The sequence below is a fragment of the Herpailurus yagouaroundi genome, unplaced genomic scaffold (genome assembly GCF_014898765.1).
Source record: "Herpailurus yagouaroundi ecotype Mexico unplaced genomic scaffold, PumYag 100, whole genome shotgun sequence".
Taxonomy (NCBI): domain Eukaryota; kingdom Metazoa; phylum Chordata; class Mammalia; order Carnivora; family Felidae; genus Herpailurus; species Herpailurus yagouaroundi.
In genome coordinates, this window is record NW_024412391.1 from 6,010,393 (window position 1) to 6,032,265 (window position 21,873).

The following is a 21,873-nucleotide window of genomic DNA, read 5'->3' on the forward strand; positions in this document are numbered from 1 at the left end:
AGGATCACTAGTTTTCTTTCAAGCCACACCTGATCATTGAAACAATCACCATTCAATTTTAAGTCTGGATGTGGGGCATTTAATTCATTTCTTCCTTCTCTTCTGGAGAGGGTCAACAGACTATGGCCCAGGTTCAAGTCTGACCTGCAGCCTGTTTCAGGAAATGAAGAAGGTTGACTGGAACGTAGCTGCACTCAACCACACATGTACTGTATATGGCTGCCTTCACGCTGCAATGAAGAGTAGTTGTGACAGAGACTGTATTGGCTGCAAAGCCTAAAATATTTACTATTGGGCTCTTTACAGGAAATGTTTGCTGACTCCTGCAAACAATATCATGGAGAGAATCACATGTAGCTAGAATAGAAATGTCCTCAAACTAATGCCATCCTTGAGCAGGGTTCTCAAGGAAGCCTGTCTGGTTCCAGGGTTCACTTTACCAAGAAAGAGCATTCTACTTGCCAACACTGGTTTTCTGTACATGGCAATGATTAGAAATTGAGCTTAGCACGGACCGTCAGGTTAGCATCAGGGTTATGACACAAGCGCGTACTTTGTAACCTTGTTCTTTTTTGCATTCTTGTTGCCCTGATTGCTTATTTCAGTTTTTTTTAGTAATTTAATATATCTTTTTTTCAGGGAGAGGAATTCTTATTTAAAAATTTCCCTTCCTGTTGGCACGGTTAAAGAGCCAGTAAATGGCCTCAGTAACTAGAGTTGTGTTAGCCAAGAAGGTGGCTGGAGCATCTAAGCGAAAAGAAAAACAGACTCCATCAGAGAGAAGATCATAAAGTTGCCTTCAGAGGCCGGTGAGTCTTGCTTCTGCCAAAATAAATGTCAACAAATTTGCTGGAGCCCAACCAGCCCCTAATTCAGGCCCAAGTTTAGATAGTCCTCCAAGGCCACTAAGCCGTGTGCATGGGAAAGAGGGGTGACAAATACAGATGCACTAAATACAGACACATGCCTCTGGGCCTTCATGTGCTTGAAGTGAGGAAAAGAAGTATAGGTACCAACCCACTCTGCCCGGCAAAAGGAACATGGACATTGCCACACATTGCACGTGGCTCTTTTCACAGACATGACTGAGGAAGGAGACTCCCCACCTCCTCCACATCCACACACTGTGGCATGACCACTGTTGGTTGCAAACAAGAATTCATCGATGTTATTGAGGACAGATGTTTTGCACACACAAAGCGCAGACAAGAATATCTATTGAATCTGAGAAGTTTCAACCCAGTTCTCCAGGGCCCAACTTCACAGGATGATTGAGGCACAGTATCTCAGGAGTAAAAGGTATCTTACAGGTGTGAGCTCCCACACAATCGTGCAAGGACATCTTCTTCATGTTTGTTCACCCACTTTACAGAAAAGATCGGCATGGTGCTCATGTAGAGAGACACCTCACACTGATCCCGTGTTCTCCTGGCCTCTTCAATAGGGAGCATTCTCCTAGTATCTTCTGCTTGGCGTACTTTGCGCTCTCACTTAATATCCAGATCTACTCTGCTCCATACCCTTTCCACACCCAGCAGCCACCACAGCCATGACCACCAGTGATATTTGGGATTTCCCACTCTCGTTTTGTCCGGCCCTCTGCCTGATGCTATGGGATCAGTCTTCAACATGTGTTTGCTTTGGCGGCACATATACAAAACAACTAGTCTTCAACGTGATTTTAGGGAGCGCACAAATGACCACTGTTATTTAAAGAGCTATGTTATCAAACAGCATGGGTTCATTTTAATGTGCATTAGATAAAGATTCACCAACACATGAAATATCAACATCTATGCTTGAGAAGAGGCTCAGGAAAAAAGTCTACTTTAAAATCAAAACTTGGGGCGCCTGGGTGGCTCAGTCGGTTAAGCGTCCGACTTCAGCTCAGGTCATGATCTCGCGGTTCGTGGGTTCGAGCCCCGCGTCAGGCTCTGGGCTGACCGCTCGGAGCCTGGAGGCTGCTTTGGATTCTGTGTCTCCCTCTCTCTCTGACCCTCCCCCATTCATGCTCTGTCTCTCTCTCTCTCACAAATAAATAAACATTAAAAAAATTTTTTAATCAAAACTTAAGTTACTTTAGAGGCATTGTGTGCATGGTTTCCATGCACCACATGTGAGAGTTATTTGGGAATACCTAAAGTCCAGAAACCATCACTCGGCATTTTCCCCACATCCCCACTACTGCTTTAGATGACTGAAGAGTCATCACGCTGCCACTGGATGGGTCCATGCTCCTTTATCTCAGGTGTTTATTTGGGTATTTGCAGTTGAGTCTAGATAACTCCTCTTACCTGGCAACCCTCACACTTCCCCTTCCAGGGAGAAGGGGTCCAAGTGATAAAGCCCAGAATGCACCAGGGAGAGCTCCCTACAGCATAGCAGCACATGAGCCAACTATTGTGGGAACTCTTTGAAGATGATGTGCTTTTCATATGAGCTAAGGTCTCTGGTGAGTTTCAAGGGAAGTTCCAGGGGTGATTCAGAACCACACAACTTCCAACACTTCACCATGGAGGTATCAGAAAGGAAGATAATTGGACGGGTTGAGAAGGCTCTCCCTTCTTCACTCTGGGCCTGGCCCTTCTCTTACTCCTTAATTTCCATGATTTTTAGGTATCAGTGAGGGACAGCCCCCTGCTTTATGTGCCATTCATTCAGTAGTTGATTAGTGCCTACATTATGCTAACATTCAAATCACTTACCCATGGCTATGGCCTTAGAAGCTACTTTGCCCATCTTTTCTCCTTACATCAGTCATTCCCGGCTGGGGATGATTTTGAACCCAAGGGAACATTTAGCAATGTCTGGAGACATTTGGGTTGTCACAACATGGAGGAGGGGCTAGTGGTACTTGTAACTAAGGCCAGGGGTGCTGATAAATATCCTACAGTGTTCAGGGCAGTTCCCCACAACACAGAATTACCTGGCCCCAAATGTCAGTAGGGCCGGGGGTTGAGAAATTCTGCCTTCTAGTGAATCATCTTTATATCAGCACAACTTTGAATGTAAAAGCAACAAACTACTTCATGAGAGACGATCATCTGCTAAAGCAGAAGTACATCCTGGTAGGCCATTCAGATGTGTGGGAGTAGAATCTGGTCCCTGAGATTCACTTATTCTGGATACTTCTGCCATGCTTCATTAATTATGACAACTCCTGCTCCAGGAACCCATTTCTTCAATTTATCTAAGAATTCTCTCTGCTCCCTAGGGTCATCCTTTAATTTGGTGGAGTTCAGGTTGTTCTCCTTAGTTATGTTTATGGCATCACAGTAGAATTTATGATCCTTGAAATGAGTCTGCTCAAGTTTGAACACTGTGTTAACCACTCAAGAGTATAAAACTTTGAGGGGCGCCTGGGTGGCGCAGTCGGTTAAGCGTCCGACTTCAGCCAGGTCACGATCTCGCGGTCCGTGAGTTCGAGCCCCACGTCGGGCTCTGGGCTGATGGCTCAGAGCCTGGAGCCTGCTTCCGATTCTGTGTCTCCCTCTCTCTCTGCCCCTCCCCCGTTCATGCTCTGTCTCTCTCTGTCCCAAAAATAAAAAAAATAAAACATTGAAAAAAAAAAGAGTATAAAACTTTGAGCAAAACATGTAATTTCCCCAAGCTTCACTGTCCCCATATATAAAATGGTAAAAATTAGAACAACAGCTATAAAGCTGCTGGTAAGGATTGAATGAACTGATGTATAGAAACCCCACCCACGGTGCCTGATGCATAGTAAGCACTCCATCGATTTCAATTGTATTACCATTTGTCAAGATTTCTGTATTATCTTGGTGTCCAGATTGTGATGAACTAAGTGGAGAGGTGTTGTATAGTGGTTAAATGCACAGACTCTGAAGCCAGATTTCCTGGATTGGAATCCTGACCCTACCATGTACTTGCTAGGTGATGTTGCTCAAGTCCTCTGTAAATTTTGTGTGCCTCAGTTTCCCCATATGTATAGTGGGGATAGTAACAGGTATCTTCTAGGGTTGTAATGAGAATTTCTAAATTAATATATGCAAAGTTTTTATAGATATAAAATACATAGTAACTTCTAGTAAGTTATCCTTTCATTCTCCTGTTTACCTCGATCATGGTTTCAATTCAGAACACTTTTTTCTTTTCTCAAGGAAACAAGTTTCCCTATTAATAATGAAAATTTAACGTGGCTATACAAAGCCACAGATGCCACAAGAAAAATTTTATAACTGTGAAAGAGCCAATATTAATTAAACATCAAGGGGGTAGTGTTCAAGAGAGTCCTCAGATAAAAGTTCACAGTTGAGACAACCAAATACTTAAGATTTTTGTCTGGGAAACAGGACACCTGCAGCCCCATTCTGTGACCTTGCTCCAATGTACTTTTCTATTATGGGGAACAAATTGCACCAGGTGGGTTTATTATTTCCATTTCCACAACTTTCTGGAAAAGTAGACAAAAGCTGATGTTTAAATATGACGCTGAATTATCTTCAGTTTGGCATAGAATTGAATTCTAAATTTGGATTTGTAAGTTTCCAGTCAAATCACTTTTCTGGCACCCATGGCCATGGGTGTCAATGACAAACCTGGGGGTATAAATACCTGTGGATGAAAAGCGATCACCACACTTCTCAGTCCAAATCCAGTGAGCAACCATGAAGACCTTCATCTTCCTTGCTCTCTTGGGAGCTGCTGGTGAGTCTTGACGAATAAATGAACGCAGTGGATACATCTACCCCAGGGGATGCCTGAAGCTGCAGATAGTACTGAACCCTGTATATGCTATGGTTTTTTCCAATATGTATGTACCTATGATAAAGTTTAACTTATAAATTAGGTACAGTAAGGGATTAACAATAACTAATAACAAAATAGAACAATTATATAATAATCATAACATACTGTAATAGAAGTTATGTGTCATGCTCTTCTATCTCTGTCTCTAAATATCTTATTGTACTTGACTCACTCTTCTTGTGATGATGTGAGATGATAAAATGCCTACATGATAAACGGAGTGAAGTGAATGATGTAGGCATAGTGAGATAGTGTTAGGTTAGTAATGACCTCCTGATGATACATCAGAAAGTAGACCATCTGCTTCCTGACTGCGGTTCACCGAGGGTAACCGAAACCATGGATAAGGGGAAACTACCCTAGTACAAATATCTATACATAATTAAACCTCACTTGTTGGGGACAGATTATAGTGAGCAGGAGTAACTAGTGTAGAAAGTATAAAGAGGCAGAAATTGCCCTGAACGTCAAGATAAAATCTATGAAGGAAGAGAGAAAAGGAAAGTATAGTTAACAATAAGGAAATGTTGCATTTTGAATTAATAATCGGGAACAATGACTAGTCTTGGGCTCATTGAAGAGGCTGTGAGGGTCAGAACCAGAGTCTCCTCTATACCGAAAGGATTTTAACAGGCAAAGATACTTTACTTCTCATGAATAAAAGCTATGGGCTGGGTTTTACAATGTCTTTCTTAATGAAATCTCTCTGGTGTAAAATAATACATCATTTAATCATCAAAAGACGTAGAGAAATATCTGTTTCTGTTCTTCATACTACCAAATTTTATCAAAAACTTGCTATTAAACTTTCCCGAATTGGAGGAGTATAAATTCAATACACTAGTCTCTAAATGTCTTTCCCAAAATTACTTCAAAATATTTGAACACTAGGGTGGATATAATATAATCATAGACTTTGGGAGCCATAGAAATCTTAATAAATCAGTGGGCCAAACTTCACAATGCTGAATAAATTGAAAAATGTTAGAAAGATAATTGGAATAAGGGGAAAGGTTGGAGAGGGAAACCAAATATAATGTTCTATGAAATTATTTCATGAAAATTTTACATAAGAACCAAAAAGAGAAATTTGGGGAACAAAAGTACAAACTCCCAATTCCTTCCAGGCTAGAACATTCTTAGGGTGCTTCTAAAAGCTTCCTTCCCTCTACTTCACGGGAATAAGTATCCTATACCAACCACCATAAATCAATATAAGCATGGTTACTGCAAAGCTTCACTGAACACCTATTTGCATGTCTGCTGAACAAAGTTTTGTATAAAAAGTATTCTTTTTTTAATGTTTATTTATTTATTTTGGGAGAAAGAGAGAGTGAGTGAGTGAGCAGAGGAGGGGAAGGCAAAGAGACAGAGGAAGAGACAGAATCCCAAGCAGCAGAGCCCAATGCAGGGCTCGAACTTGCAAACCATGAGATCATGACCTGAGCCAAAACCAAGAATCAGATGCTTAACCGACTGAGCCACCCAGGCACTCCTAAAAAGTATTCTTTACATCCTTAGGTAGTAATGTTCAGGGCATTTAATATATAAGAGTCTCTGATCAAGGTGTGTGTGTGTGTGTGTGTGTGTGTGTGTGTGTGTGCACGTGCGTGTGTGTGTGTTTGTGTGGTACATATGTTGAAAAACAGTATATTTATCAAATTTAAAGCATAACTTACAAATTAGATATTTATAATGGTGTAAGTAGAGTATGTGTCAAAGGTTATAGATAGAGTAATAAGATTTTGGGAAAAACATTATGGGAAAATTATGTTATCACCATGTCCTGATTATGTGTGACAAGAAAACATTATCTTCTCTTTTCTAGTTCACCTACAAAAACTTAGTGGTAAGTAGAAATTCCAAGATGTATCTTTTAACAGATAGTTTCCAACTTTTCCTTGTCAGTGGCTTTCCCCATTGATGACGATGACAAGATCGTTGGGGGCTACACCTGTCCGAGGAACTCTGTCCCCTACCAGGTGTCCCTGAACTCGGGCTACCACTTCTGTGGCGGCTCCCTCATCAATTCCCAGTGGGTGGTGTCTGCGGCTCACTGCTACAAGTCGTAAGTAACTGATACTCACGTATCTGTTCTCCCAGATCAGCTCATCCCCCAGCCCTGCCAAAGCACAATCAGGGTAAACCAGAGAGTTATGCTTGAGGGGTGAGCATTCGGATTCTAGAAGCCTTGTCACTCTCCCCAGGCACTGTATGTTGTGTTGAGGGAATTTTACATGGACAGCTAACCTTAGAGTTCCCTGGTAGCCTTCCAAATGATGGTACCAGAGACAGAGGAGGGGAACTAGTTAGTGATGAAGTATACCTAGGACTAGCTTAAGAGCATTAATCGATAAATAGTCCCAATCATTATAGCTCAACCAGGAAAAAATGGCATATGGAGGTAAAAACCCAAAAGAAGTTTCCAGTACAATGTTAAAAATAAGTACAACTCATTCTGCCCCCTTGAAATCCTGGCATGTCTCTGATTCCTGCCATGTCTCCCTACAATAACTGATAATCTCAACCAGAGGAGGAATAGCATGTGCTGAATAATATTCATCAATTCCCACCTAACCTGCCATCATTGTATTGGTGTCATTCAGTCATGGGAACTAAAGGCATCTAGCTAGTCTAACAAGATGGCGGGCTGGTAGTGACACCCACTTAAGAGTTACTCTAACCTGGACCGTGTCTGGTAGGGCTGCCTTAAGTGCACAATCACCTATGTGTGGGAACACTTGAAGGGGATGGTGTTCATGCTTATGCTTACGACTGGGGGGAACAGGGGAGGGGGAAAATCTCAAGTTAGATACTTACAGAACTTTGCATCCTCTAATCCAGCCGAATCCAGGTGCGTCTGGGAGAACACAACATTGCAGTCTCTGAGGGCAGTGAACAATTCATCAATTCGGCCAAGGTCATCCGCCACCCGAGATACAATGCAAACACTATTGATAATGACATCATGCTGATTAAATTGAGCTCACCTGCCACCCTCAACTCTCGAGTGTCTGCTATCTCTCTGCCAAGATCTTGTGCACCTTCTGGTTCCCAGTGCCTCATCTCTGGCTGGGGAAATGTCCAGAGCTTTGGGGGTGAGTGTCACCTGGAACAAAAGCACCAAGTCTGAAAATCCTAGAAGTGAAAGACATGTTGGGGGTCAGTTAGTCTGAACTGTCACGCAAGGCAAGGTTCCCAGAGGATAGTTTGTGGATGTATGGAGTCTTAGGAAGTTTCCTTTGCTGGAAAACACAAGAAAAAATGAACTGTGATAAAGATAGCAGACATTCAGCTGAAGTGTGATTCGTGATTTGCAAAGAAGTAGAAACCGAGGAGGTAAACAGAAGAGAGGCTGAGAGATTTGGTACCACCCAAAGTATAGACCTGCTTAAGAGGTAGTCTCCAGATTTGAGATCTGGAGTCACTGGTGCCAGCGTCAGAGAGAACAACTTGTTGATTAAAACTGTTTGGAAGACTTTCCAGATAAAAGGTGTTCTTCCAAAATAGAAGTTACTGGCAAAGTAGGGAAGGAGGGAGAGATTGGGAAAGAAATCTCCAAGAATCCTGTGGGTAATATTCTTCCATTTTTACCCTTGCGCCCAACAGAAAATTATCCCGATGTCCTGCAGTGTCTGAAAGCTCCCATACTAACTGACAGTGCTTGCCGTAAAGCCTACCCAGGCCAGATCACCAGCAACATGATCTGTCTGGGCTTCCTGGAAGGCGGAAAGGACTCTTGCCAGGTTAGTTTCTCTGTACTCCTTCTGGCCAAGCCGCAGGCATTTCCACCATATTTTCCCTTTCCTGAAACACAGATTGAGAAGCTGTCTCTGGGATGGATTATAAGGGACAAGGGAGAGATTTGGGATAAATGATAAATTTTCCTTTTGAGATATTAATGGTTAGGGTCAAGGGTAAAAAGATACACAGAAGACGGTGTGCAAACAGCACACCCAGGCGCCCTGCGGAGGAGGTATATTGTACCAGGAAACTTTCTGGAAAAAAAAGCAGGGCTAGCTGGGCAGCATTGCACTCACCTGTCCTCACCTCTTCTTGGTCCTGCCCGCCTGCAACTAAGAGAAGAGCAGGAGCTAGGAGGAGGGGGGTGGGGTAGAAAGGATAGGGATGTGGTACAGAGATTGAGGGTTGGATTCCCAGGAAAAGTGAAGATGCTTCCTGGAGAATCAGCAACCTGGGAAAACGGACCCAGGGTAATGGAGAAACAACTTTGAGCCTTTCCCCCAACTTGGTGTAACTGAGAGTTCTTATTGTCTCTTTCCTCTTGTTCAGGGTGACTCTGGTGGCCCTGTGGTCTGCAACAACCAGCTCCAGGGCATTGTCTCCTGGGGTGCCGGCTGCGCTCAAAGAGGTAAACCCGGTGTCTACACCAAGGTCTGCAACTACGTGAGCTGGATTCAGCAGACCATCGCTGCCAACTAAGCACATGGACCTCTCCACACCTTATCCCGTTAGTCAACCTCGCCTTCCACCTATGCCTGAAAACAGTATTTAAATAAAAAAATTTTGTCCCACACCACATGTGTCCAAGAACTGTCCTTACTTAATATTTATGAACTTTATCTTCAAACTGACCGCTGAGTAAGAGAGTGGGCACAGAATTGAACAATTACATGAGGATAGAATTGGAAAGGTTACATAGGTATTCATTCAACCTGATCCAAATGAATTTACTGATCATCTATCTGCTAGGCTCTGTGTGGTCCATTGAAGATATAAGCATGGATAAGCTTTGAAGTCACTATTGCCATCACATTTTTGAACAGATGATGATGACATCAGGGTACAGAAAGGGCAAACCAACTGCCCAAAGTCATTGAGTTAGTTCAGAGTCAGGGAAGCTCCAGTGGCCCTTATTCCCAAAGCATTGCTACTGCTGTGATACTATGGTCTCCTTTTTTTTTTTTTTTTTTTGGCTCCAGTCCATCTGAAACTGTGAGGCTAGATAATGGAAACCACCAGATGGAGAATTTGTTTTTTTGTACAAATCACAGATTTCCTGCATTTCTCAAGATTTTACCTACCTATATATTCCAGTTCTCTAAGATCTTTCTTGCTTTCCCACTGGGATTTTATTGCTATTGCAGGCATGATGTCTGTAGGCAGTCTGTGCCCATTGCCCATCTTCCACCACCAGACCCCCACATCCCAGCCCAAATAATGTACTATTTTGAACTATAAAAGAAAGAAAGTGAAAATGCAGGTCAGTTTACAGAGCAGATCTATTACACTGAGGTCATAGAAGTCGTGGCTACAGAGTTGGTTTGGAGAACAAGTCCCAACACGTGATTCCTGTGCATATCCGGTATGGATCCAGGAGAAGAATATAATGGGATCTAAGCACGGACATCCTGGAGCAGATGGAGGAGGTTCGAAACGGGAAAATGTTCACAGCCTCAGTAATAAGGTGAAGGAGGGATATTGTCTTAGTCGGTTTAGGCTGTTATACCAAAAATGCCATAGACTGGGTGGCTTAAGCCACAAACATTAACTTCTCATAGTTCTGGAGGCTGGGAAGTCCAAGATCAAGGTGCAGTGGGAAACAGTGCAGGCCCACTTCCTGGCTTGTAGACAGGGGCCTTCTCACTGTGTCCTCACCTGGCAGAGAGAGGGCTCTAGTCTCTTCTTATAAGGACGCTAATCCCATCATGGGGTCTCTAGCCTTATGACCATATAAACCTTGCAAAGGTCCAATCTCCTAATACTGTCCTGTTGTGGGTTAGGTTTGAGCACATAAATTTGTGGGCATGGGGGAGGGGCACAAACATACAGTCCACACCAGGTATTTTGGAAGAGGAAAATATGGGAAGATACATGCCCCATTACCAAATTTCTATTCCTTTGTAATTCTGGATGGCACATTCATAGGAACCAGTCCTGAGCCCTTCATATTGCCTTGTCAATTCCACTGGGATGGAGGCCAAATTCCTTAGCCTTGCATTCAAGGCTCTTAAATATATGGTCATAACTAAGTTGTCCTGTCTTATTTCCATAGTTCTCATTGAACTGCTTTCATGTTTACATATGGCCTAAATTAATTAATTTCATATATAACTCCTCTATGTTAAAATAGGTAGCTTTAGATCTACCTTAACCAAATATCTCAGGCTTCTCTCCAGAAACAAATGACCTTAAAGATTCTCCCGTTTCCTCTAAAACATTTTCTGTTCCACACCAGCACCACCCACCTCACCACAAGAAGAAGGCAGATTTAGAGACCTGGCAGGTTAAGGGAGCTATATAAAAGATGAGAGATAAGGGAAGGTCCAAAGAAAAGTATGGAAAAAAATCCTTTTTCTTGATACTATTCAATATTCCCTTGTCAGCCTATCTTGTCATTTTCTATCAACTGTCTTTTTAAAAAATCTAACTCTTCATAATTTGTAAATTTATACTAAAATGTAAAATCTGTATGCTCTTTGACCCAGAAACTTCATTTCTAAAACTCTATTCTATTGAAATATCCATACAACCACAAAAACAAAGTATAAATGGGAGTGTATAATTTAGGAGTCATTCCATTGCAAAGAACAGAATAGCCAACTCAAATGGCCTTTAAAGATGTACTAATGGAAGCTTAAAAACTGGGAAGGCTTCAAGGATTCTTTGATTCAGCAATTCAAAAATGTCAAGGACCCTATGATTCCTGTCTCTGTCCTGTGCATTAATGTCAGTTTTATCCTCAGGATAAAACCTTGTGATTGAAATGGCCCTCAGAGCCCGACTCTACCTTGTCTATATCGAGGGGGAAAGACAAAGCTACTCCCATCAGATCTAGGAAGTTTCTTTCCCAGATGTCCCTGGCAGACATCATAATGTGTGTCTTTCACTGAATTTGGTCACTGGCACAAACCTGAGTCAATAGTCTAGTGGGATTATGCTGATTAATTTACAATTAGGTTACCCAGCATAATCTCAGAGCAAGGGGTGGACCTTCATTCCGCAATGAACTTGGTACGTGTTTGGTTAACTGAATGGTTATAAGGATGGTTACCAAGAGAAGGAGGAGTGGATGTTAAGAAGGCAGCCACAATCTCCACTAGAGTAATCCAGGGTGCGTATTGATACATTGTCTATGTAATTCTGAAAATCCAGAAACAATCCAAAGATCCATTAATAGAAGATTGATTAAATATATCTGATACGTCCCTCAGTGCAGACAATGTAACTATTTCATTCATTTATCCAACCACGTACTCAACAAATACTTAATGATGACCTACAATGTCCCCACCCTGTCTTATGCTCTAAAGATACAGCAGAAGAAATAGTCAAAACCCTACCTTCATGGTATATATGTCCTCATTGGGTAAATAGAAAACAAATAAACAGAGACGGTAGACTATAATGCTGATCAATGCAAATGCTACAGAAAAGCAAACCAGATAAAGGGGTGGATGACTGGAAAGTACACACCTATTTCTAAAGTACAGTTGACCTTTGAACAATATGAAGGTTGGGGCACCAACACCCTGCAGAGTCAAAAATCCTTGTATAACTCATGGTTCCCCCAAAGCCTAACTACTAATAGACTACTGTTGGCCAGAAGCCTTACTGATAACATAAGCAGTTGATTAACACATATTCTGTATGTTATATGCACTTTATGCGGTATTCTTACAATAAATAAAGAAAACCAGAGAAAAATGTTAAGAAAATCAGAAGGAAGAGAAAATACATTTGCAGTCCTGTACTGTAAGAAGTCCGCATATAAGTGGATCTGTGCAGTTCAAACCCATGCTGTTCACGGGTCAACTGTATAATCTGAGAAACACATAAAAAGACCTATGAAAGCATCCTATAATTTGAAATAAAAAGCCACTTTGTAGAGTCAGAAGAGATATCTCTCACCAAAATATATTTACTCCAAGTAAATACCTAATTCATAATTCAATAAGATCCAGGAAGACATGGTATCTGTGCAGAAAAATACGGAAATATAAGGAGGTAACAATCTGAGATTAGGAACAACTGCATAGAGACAAAAGTGGTTTTTTTCTTGCCATGTCTAATCATAGCAACAGATGAGTTTTCTTTATGTATCACTTGCTCCTGTAAACCCTAAGATGGCTCTCAACTGTCAACCTCATGGTTGTGACCTTTTGGAGCTGTGTAAAATAAAGTGATATCTGCACCTAGAAGCTTAGTTCCTTATGCAAATATTTTTTTCATACAGGATAGCTAGGCTGGGTAGAAGTTTACTTCATACTGGTACACACCATAATCCACTTGTTAGTTTTCCCATTAGCCAGGAAAGAATTTCAACATATGCTCAAGATGAATTTATCAGAGAATATTTGCTCTAATAAGACAAAGAGAAGCCTCTTTTACCCTACAAACCTTATTTAAATTCATTATTGAAGTCCGAACCATTGTCATCGTTTATCTTTTTTTTTAATGTTTTTATTTATTTTTGAGACAGACAGAGACAGAGCATGAGCAGGGGAGGGGCAGAGAGAGAGGGAGACACAGAATCTGAAGCAGGCTCCAGGCTCTGAGCTGTCAGCATACAGCCCGATGCGGGGCTCAAACTCACAGACTGTAAGATCATGACCTGAGCTGAAGTCGGACGCTTAACCGACTGAGCCACCCAGGCGCCCCCATCATTTATCTTTTATGGCATGTTATTTTGGTATTGATATCAACTTTTCAAACGCCATTAAAAATAAAGATATTTACTTACTGTCTTTGTATTATTTTAGTCTCACTTTTAAAAGTCCATTAAGAAGTTCTGTCTCGTTGAATGGATACAAATACAAAAGTCTTTATTTAGTCTTAGAGATACTCATTTATTCTGAGTAACTCAGTCTAATCATTGTCTGTTTATACCCCATCTCAGCTATGGAATCTGCTGAAACATAATCCAACAATCGAGATGAAAACTTCTCTCCACACAAAAATCTGTGCATGGAAGTTTACAGTAATTTTATTTATAATTGTCAAAATTTGGAAGCAACAGAGATGTTCTTCCATAGGTGTGTTGATAAATAAGCTGTGGGACACCCAGCCAATGGAGTATTGCTCAGGGCTAAAACAAAAGTGAGCTATCAAGCTACAAAAAGACACGGAGGCAACTTAAATGTATATTACTAAGTGACAGAAGCCAAAATGAGAAGGCTAAATGCTGGATGATTCCAACTATATGGAATTTTGGAAAAGACAAAACCGTGGAGTCAATAAAAAGACCAGTAGTTTCCAGTGGTTGGGGGAAGGGATGAATAGACAGAGCCCAGGGACTATTAAGGCAGTGAAAATACTCTGTGTTATGCTATGATGGCACATGTCACTGTACATTTGGCCAAACCCATGGAATGTATAACACCAAGGGTGAATCCTAGGTAAACTACAGATTTTGGGTGGCAATAATGTGTCCATGTGGGTTCATCCATTGTAATAGATGCACCGATCTGGTGGGGATGTTGATAATGGGGGAGGTTATATGCATGTGTGAGATCAGGGAGGTCAGGCAGCACATGGGAAGTCTCTGTATCTTCCTCTCAGTTTTGCTGTGAACCTGAAAATGCTCTTAAGAGAAAAGTCAAAGAATTATTAACTTTTTTTATTGAGGGAAAATGAGAGAGGATGGGCAGAGCAAAAAGTATTGCAATGCTAGCCATGCTAATAGTGGACAACTTTAAGTGGAGTTATAATTAGTGAGTTTTTACTGTTGTTTCATATTTCTGTTGTTACTTTTCTATATTTTTCTCAATAAACATGGAATAGATTTTATAAAACAAAAATGTCGCTTGTTTTTAGTGAAATTCCCAGGCTTTTTTAGTTCATAAAACTTGGTGGTAGTCCTTGCCACCTTACAAAAGTCTTCTCTGAGGAGGAAGCCTGCTGAGAATGAGTGCCGCGCAGGGCAGCCTGGGACTGCTGACCAGCTCCATCCTCCTCCTCTTCCTCCCACATCTGTTCAGAGTCCCACATTTGTCACCGGGTGTCACACATGAAACCTGGTTACAACCGGAGGGGGTATTAATTTATTTCTGTAGGAAGAGCTGCATTAGACTGGGCACACTTTAAACCCATGGTACTTAATAACCCCGAATCCCTGACTTTCACGAGCAGCATATTCTGGGACAGTGCTGAGCCAAAATACACAATTCTGTGAACCAGAGACATACTGAAGGTTTGCTCTTCTTAGTATTCAGGAGCCATTTCTCATTGTTGCAGGGGTGGAAAATGTAATCATCATCATTATAACAACTAGTATTTATTGTTTTTGTTTCTCAATGTGTTGCACCATTCTTACATGCTTTTCAGTAGTATTCAATCCTCACAAGTATCCTATGAGATAGGTACAAATCTCTTTCCTCCCTGAGGCTTAAAGAGGTCAAATGTTTTTCTCAGGATAAGGGGGCTAGGAAGTCCTGCAGCCAGGAATGAAATCCTAGAAGCTGGACTCCAGAGCTCATGCTTTTCATCGCTCTGTAGGACTTCACAACAATATTTAGACATTAAGAAAAAGAAGGCATCCCCAGAAGCCTGGAAAATCTGGAGATACTAAGGTTCCAGTTATTTCACAAAACAAGCATTTATATAGCATTTACTATTTGCCATTAGAACTCACTGTTCTGAGCACTTTATAAATAGATCATCTGAACAGATCAGTGAGGAGTAGAGATTGAATCAGTAATCAAAAACCTCCCAGCACAGAAAATCCATGGCCAGACCTCACTGGCAAATTCTACCGAACACTTGAAGAGGAAATTAACACCGATCCTTCTCAGACTCTTCCAAAAAGTTGAAGAGGAGGGAACACTTCTGAACTCATTCTATGAGGCCAACATGAGCCTGATCCCAAAGCCAAAGAAGGACATCACAAAAAAAGAAAATTGTAGACCAATATCTCTGATTGAACCCACATTTATTTCATATGTCTGGGGGGTACAGTCAGGAAGTTATCATGTAAGGCTAACTTATAAAGAGGAATATTGAAAAGAGTAATACATGTGAAAGACAAAAAGTGTACATGGAAAGGGATTGGTTGTATTCAGACTATTCAGTAAGAGCACCCCAGATCCAAAGATCAGAGAGTCTCAGCAAGATGGTTTTACCTGAAGACACCTTAGAGGGAGTAAGAAACAAGTTACAGGTGTGGAGATTTGCAGTAAAACAAAACAAAACAAAACAAAACAAAACAAAACAAAAAAACAATTATTTTCCAGTCGGGACTTCTCAGCTAAACAGAAAGCGTTTTCTCTATGTGTAGCCAGTTGCAAGGTAATAAAGAGTTCTAAGCCTAGCTAATCATTCATGAGATGGAGAATGGGGAAGTTGGAAGGTCTGTCTGGCCACCTCAGCAGTTACAAGCAAACTGGGAAAGGTGTTTGGCTTTGTCACAGGTAAACAGGGGAGTCATCCCAAGCTCTACAGGAGCCATGAGAAAGAGTGGATGGAGTCTCTAGTAACTCACGTGTGGAAGGGTAATTCTTTGTGGTAAGCCATTTCCCTGAGCACAAAAGTGCCAGAGGATTTTTGACAGCCACTGTCTTCTGGGAGCACAGGGCTCAGATAAAGTTCGATATGGCAGAGAAAATCTAGAGACTCAGGGCCGAGTCCTGACTTTGCCAATAACTTCCATGAGGACCACAGCTGCCTCATTATGAAAATGGGGGTGGGGAAAGACTTGTTACATTTATTTCACATCCCAGTGTTTGATGAGTCTCTAAGAATGGCAGAGGGACTCTTTAGAAGAAGGGAGACAGCAAGTGAGGGCAGAGAGAGAGGGGACCCAGTCACAAAGGGAGGAGGGGACAACAAAGAAAGGCTATGTCACAGAGAGGGAGGAAAAATGTCAGCAGATACATCATAACTCCTGAGATATTTGGGATCAGAGAAGAAGCACCAGGGGTTTGACTTGGTCTGCTACTTCCTCTCTTGCACCCAGATCAGAGACAGCACCCAACCAGGCCTTATACAATTGGGGTTTGAGCCCTAGTTTCAAGACTGCTATAAGATTTTTGCTTCTCCTCCTAACCCCCCGTTAATGTTTCTCCCCAGCTGTCTTTGCCAAGGGCACTTGGACTAAGGATTGGGACATTTACAGCTTGATCCAGTGCAAGATCACTGCCCGCCATGAAGCCCTGTCTCGTCTTCACTCTCCTGAGTGCAGCTGGTGAGTGGCTGGCCTGGGCCTCCTGGCGAGGGATGGGACAGTGGTCAGGAGGGTTGGGAGGGTCAGAAGGGGAAGCAGTCAGCCACAGCTGAAGAGACAGGAAGAGGCAGGCATTTCCTTCAATTAACTGTTGAAAAAAACAAAAGGAATCTCTAGCCATGTGACTTATCCCATCAGCGGGCTCTCCCATCCCCTCTGAGACCTGTGAGCAAGTTGGAATATGTCACTATAGTGCCCCACTCTCTCCTGAGGATCGAATGTGTGATACCTTAGACTGCCACTTTCCCTGGACAGCCATGCTTCCCTCTGCCTGGCAGATGGACTCAGAGTGTGGGCAGGGAAGGCAGGCAGGCCGGGGGCAGTGCACTGGAGGCCCCAGGGCCCTGCCCAAAGCCTTTCCATCCCCTCACTACCAAAGGCAGGTGGTATGCAATCATTACTTCCATGCTTGGTTGGCATGTTAATTAAAAATAATGTTTTGAAAGGAATAATTCATTTTCCCCCATTTTTATAATACACCACACTACCAGTCAAGAGTTCCTGATCAGCCCATGAGTTAATGTTAATATGCTTCCTTCTCAACCAAAGACAATGTCCCTGAAGCATATAGCTTGGGTGGCATGCGTGATTCTCTCTGATTTTTAAAAAGATGTTTAAAATAATTTGAAGTCCTTGGTATTATCTCTGAAAACCTTAGTCTGAAAAAAACTACCCTAAGTGTTGCCCCACAACCTGTTTGGCTCTCTCTCTACCTGTGATTCTGTCAATTCTTTAGGAGTCATTTTGGCCAGAGAGTCTGAAGCTGATAAGCTGAACTTACCAGAAGATCTTACTATTCCTTACATGGTCTACTTGCAGTCCACCCCAGAACCCTGTGTGGGGACTCTCATTCACCCTGAGTGGGTACTGACAGCTGCCCACTGCCCCTTACCGTAAGTATCCCTTTGTTCTTGGGACTGGGAGGGATCTATTTAAAGAAAAGCAAGTCTTATAGGATATCCCGGCAAGTCTTAATGACATTCTAAAGGAACCAGAAGACCCAGAAAGAGAGAGGATATCCTTCCCAATGGGAAAAGTAACATCCATTTGGGTGGCTTAAGAGGAGATCAATAGGAAGGTGTCAGGAAACTCTCTCATGGAGAATAATATTATATATATATATATATATATATATATATATATATATATGCCCCCAAATATATAAGTCAATTAATAACAAACATAAAGAAACCCATTGATAAAAATACCCTAATAGTAGGGGTCTTTAACACCTCACTTACAGCAATGGACTGAAGCAGAAAATCACCAAGGAAACAATGGCTTTGAATGACACACTGGGCTAGATGTACTTAACAGATATATTCAAAACATTTCATCCTAAAGCAGAAGAATACAGATTCTTCTCAAGTACAAATGGGACATTCTCCAGAATAGAACACATACTGGGTCACAAATCAACCTTCAACAGGTACAAAAAGACTGAGATCATACCATGCGTATTTTCAGATAACAATGCTGTAACACTTAAAATCAACCACAGAAAAAATTTGGAAAGCCCCCAAATACATGGAGGCTAAAGAACATCCTACTAAAGAATGACTGGGTTAATCAAGAAATCAATGAAAGAATTAAAAAGTACATGGGAGCAAAAGAAAATGAAAACATGACAGCCCAAAGCCTTTGGGATGCCACAAAGGCAGCCCTAAGAGGATTACAATTGCATTCAGTACATTGCAATTCAGGCCTATCTCAAGAAGCAAGAAAGGTCCCAAATACACAACCTAACCTTACATCTAAAAGGTGCTAGAAAAGGAGCAGCAAATAAAACCTAAATCCAGAAGAAGAAGGAAAAAAATAAAGATTAGAACAGAAATAAATGATACAGAAACAAATAAACAAACAAAAAACCCCAGTAGAACAGATCAATGAAACTAAATGCTGGTTCTTTGAAAGAATAAAATTGATAAACCCCTAGCCAGATGTATCACAAAGAAAATAGAGAGGACCCAAATAAAATAAATCATGATAAAATCATGAATGAAAGAGGAGAGATGACAGCCAACACATCAAATACAAACAATTATAAGAGAATACTCTGAAAAATTATATGCCAACAAACTGGACAGTCTGGAAGAAATGGACAAATTCCTGGAAACTCATGCGCAACCAAAACTGAAACAGGAAGAAATATAAAACTTAAAAAATTTTTTTAATGTTTATTTATTTTTGAGAGTGAGAGAGAGACAGAGTGTGAGAGGGGGAGGGGCAGAGAGAGAGGGAGACAGAATCTGAAGCAGGCTCTAGGCTCTGAGCTGTCAGCACAGAGCCCGATGCGGGCTTTGAACTCACAGACTGTGAGATCATGACCTGAGCTGAAGATGGACGCTTAACTGACTGAGCCACCCAGGTGCCCCACAAATATAAAATTTAAACAGACCCATAACCAGCAAAGAAATTGAATCAGTAATCAAAAATCTCCCAACAAACAAGAGTCCTGGGCCAGATGGCTTCCCAGGGGAATTCTACCAGACCTTTAAAGAAGAGTTAATACGTATTCTTCTTATTGTTCCAAAAAATAGAAATGGAAGGAAAGCTTCCAAACTCATCCTATGAAGCCGAAATTACACTGATTCCAAAATCAAAGACCCCACTAAAAAGGAGAATTACAGTCAATATCCCTGAGGAAGCTGGATGAAAAAATTCTCAACAAGATACTAGCAAATTGAATTCAACAGTATGTTAAAAGAATTATTCACCATGATCAAGTAGGATTTATTCCTGGGCAGCAGGGCTGGCTCAGTATTCACAAATCAATGTGATTCACCACCTTAATTAAAGAAAGGATAAGAACCATATTATCCTCTTAATAGATGCAGAAAAAGCACTTGACAAAATACAGCATCCTTTCTTGATAAAAACCCTTAAGAAAGTAGGGATAGAAGGAACATACCTCAACATCATAAAGGGCATATACAAAGACCCACAGCTAATATCATCCTCAATACGGAAAAATTGACAGCTTTTTCCCTAAGGTCAAGAACACGACAGAGATGTCCACTCCCAGCACTGTTCTTCAACATCTGGAAGTCCTAGCCTCAGTAATCAGACAATAAAAGGCATACAAATTGGCAAGGAAGAAGTCAAACTTTTACTCTTTGCAGATGACATGATACTCTGTGTGGAAAACTCAAAGGACTCCACCAAATAATTGCTAGAACTGATACATGAATTCAGCAAAGTCACAGGATATATAATCAACATACAGTGGGGTGCTTGGGTGGCTCAGTTCATTAAGCATCTGATTCCCAATTTTGGCGAAGGTCATGATCTCATGGTTCATAAGTTCAAGCCCCATCTGGGGTTCCGTACTGAGTGAGGAGCCTGCTTGGGATTCTCTGTCTCCCTCTTTCTCTCAAAATAAATAAATATGTTAAAAAAAATAAAATGAAATCAACATACAGAAATCAGTTGCATTTCCATACACCAATAATGCAGTAGCAGGAGAGGAAATCAAGGAATCTATCCCATTTACAACCGCACCAAACCAAAACCATAAGATACCCAGGAATAAACCTAAACAAAGAGGAAAGAGATCTGTATACTTAAAACTATAGAAATCTTATGAAAGAAATTGAAGAAGATACCAAGAAATGGAAAAACAGTCTATGCTCATAGATAGGAAAACAAACATTATTAAAATGTCTGTACTACCCAAAGCAATCTACACATTCAATACAATCCCTGTCAAAGTAACACCAGCATTCTTTGCAGAGCTAGAACTAATAATTCTAAAATTTGTGTAGAAAAGATCCCAAATAAGCAAACTAATGTTGAAAAAGAAAACCAAAGTTGGAGACACCACAATTCTGGACTTCAAGCTGTATTATTAAAGTTGTAATCATTAAGACAGTATGGTACTGGCACAAAAACAGACACACAGATCAATAGAACAGAATAGAGAGCCCACAAATCTATGGCCAACTAATCTTCAACAAAACAGGAAAGAATGTCGAAGGAAAAAAGACAGTCTCTTCAGCAAATGGTGCTGGGAGAACTGGACAGCAACATGCAGAAGAATAAAACTGGACCACTTTCTTATACTATACACAAAAATAAATTCAAAATGGATTAAAGACCTAAATATGAGACAGGAAACCATCAAAATTCTAAAGGAGAAAACAGGCAGCAACCTCTTTGATCTTGGCCACAGCAACTTCTTACTAAACACTCTCCAAAGGCAAGGGAAACAAAAGCAAAAATGAACTATTGGGACCTCATCAAGACAAAACCTTCTGCACAGCAAAGGAAACAATCAGCAGAACGAAAAGGCAACCGACAGAATGGGAGAAGATATTTGCAAATGACATATCAGATAAAGGATTAGTATCCAAAATGTATAAAGAACTTATCAAACTCAACACCTAAAAAACAAATAATCCAGTGACGAAATGGGCAAAAGACATGAATAGACACTTTTCCAAAGAAGACATCCAGATGGCTAATAGAGACATGAAAAGATGCTCAATATCACTCATCATCAGAGAAATACAAATCAAAACCACAGTGAGGTACCAAGTCACACCTGTCAGAACAGCTAAAATTAACAACTCAGGAAACAACAGATGTTGGCAAGGATGCAGGGAAAGGGGAACTCTTTTCCACTGTTGGTGGGAATGCAAACTGGTGCAGCCACTCAGAAAACACAGTATGGAGGTTACTCAAAAAATTAAAAACAGAGCTACCCTACGAACTAGCAATTGCACTACTAGGTATTTATCCAAAGGATACAAAAATGCTGATTTGAATGGCAAATGCACCCCAATATTTATAATGGCATTATCAACAATAACCAAATTATGGAAAGAGCTCAAATGTCCACTACTGATGAACGGATAAAGAAGATGTGATATATATAGATATATGGAATATATAGATATATGGAATATATAGATATATGGAAT

General features: G+C 41.1%; 2 protein-coding genes across 2 annotated transcripts in view; both read left to right on the forward strand.

Annotated features, from left to right (window-relative positions):
• Window positions 1–4,535: 4,535 nt before the first annotated feature.
• On the forward strand, window positions 4,536–9,307 carry LOC121028199 (cationic trypsin). The gene is made up of 5 exons (XM_040471742.1): window positions 4,536–4,668; window positions 6,679–6,838; window positions 7,615–7,868; window positions 8,380–8,516; window positions 9,064–9,307. The coding sequence occupies exons 1-5, from the start codon at window positions 4,629–4,631 to the stop codon at window positions 9,211–9,213; spliced, it is 741 nt and encodes a 246-aa protein (XP_040327676.1). The 5' UTR covers window positions 4,536–4,628; the 3' UTR covers window positions 9,214–9,307.
• A 7,088-nt stretch (window positions 9,308–16,395) lies between these two features.
• The window catches only part of LOC121028200 (probable inactive serine protease 58), a 10,365-nt gene continuing 4,887 nt past the window's right edge, over window positions 16,396–21,873 (forward strand). The window contains exons 1-2 of the mRNA XM_040471743.1: window positions 16,396–16,912; window positions 17,688–17,844. Of these exons, the coding sequence (XP_040327677.1) occupies window positions 16,873–16,912; window positions 17,688–17,844 (197 nt within the window). The 5' untranslated portion in view covers window positions 16,396–16,872. The remainder of the gene's footprint in view (window positions 16,913–17,687; window positions 17,845–21,873) is intronic.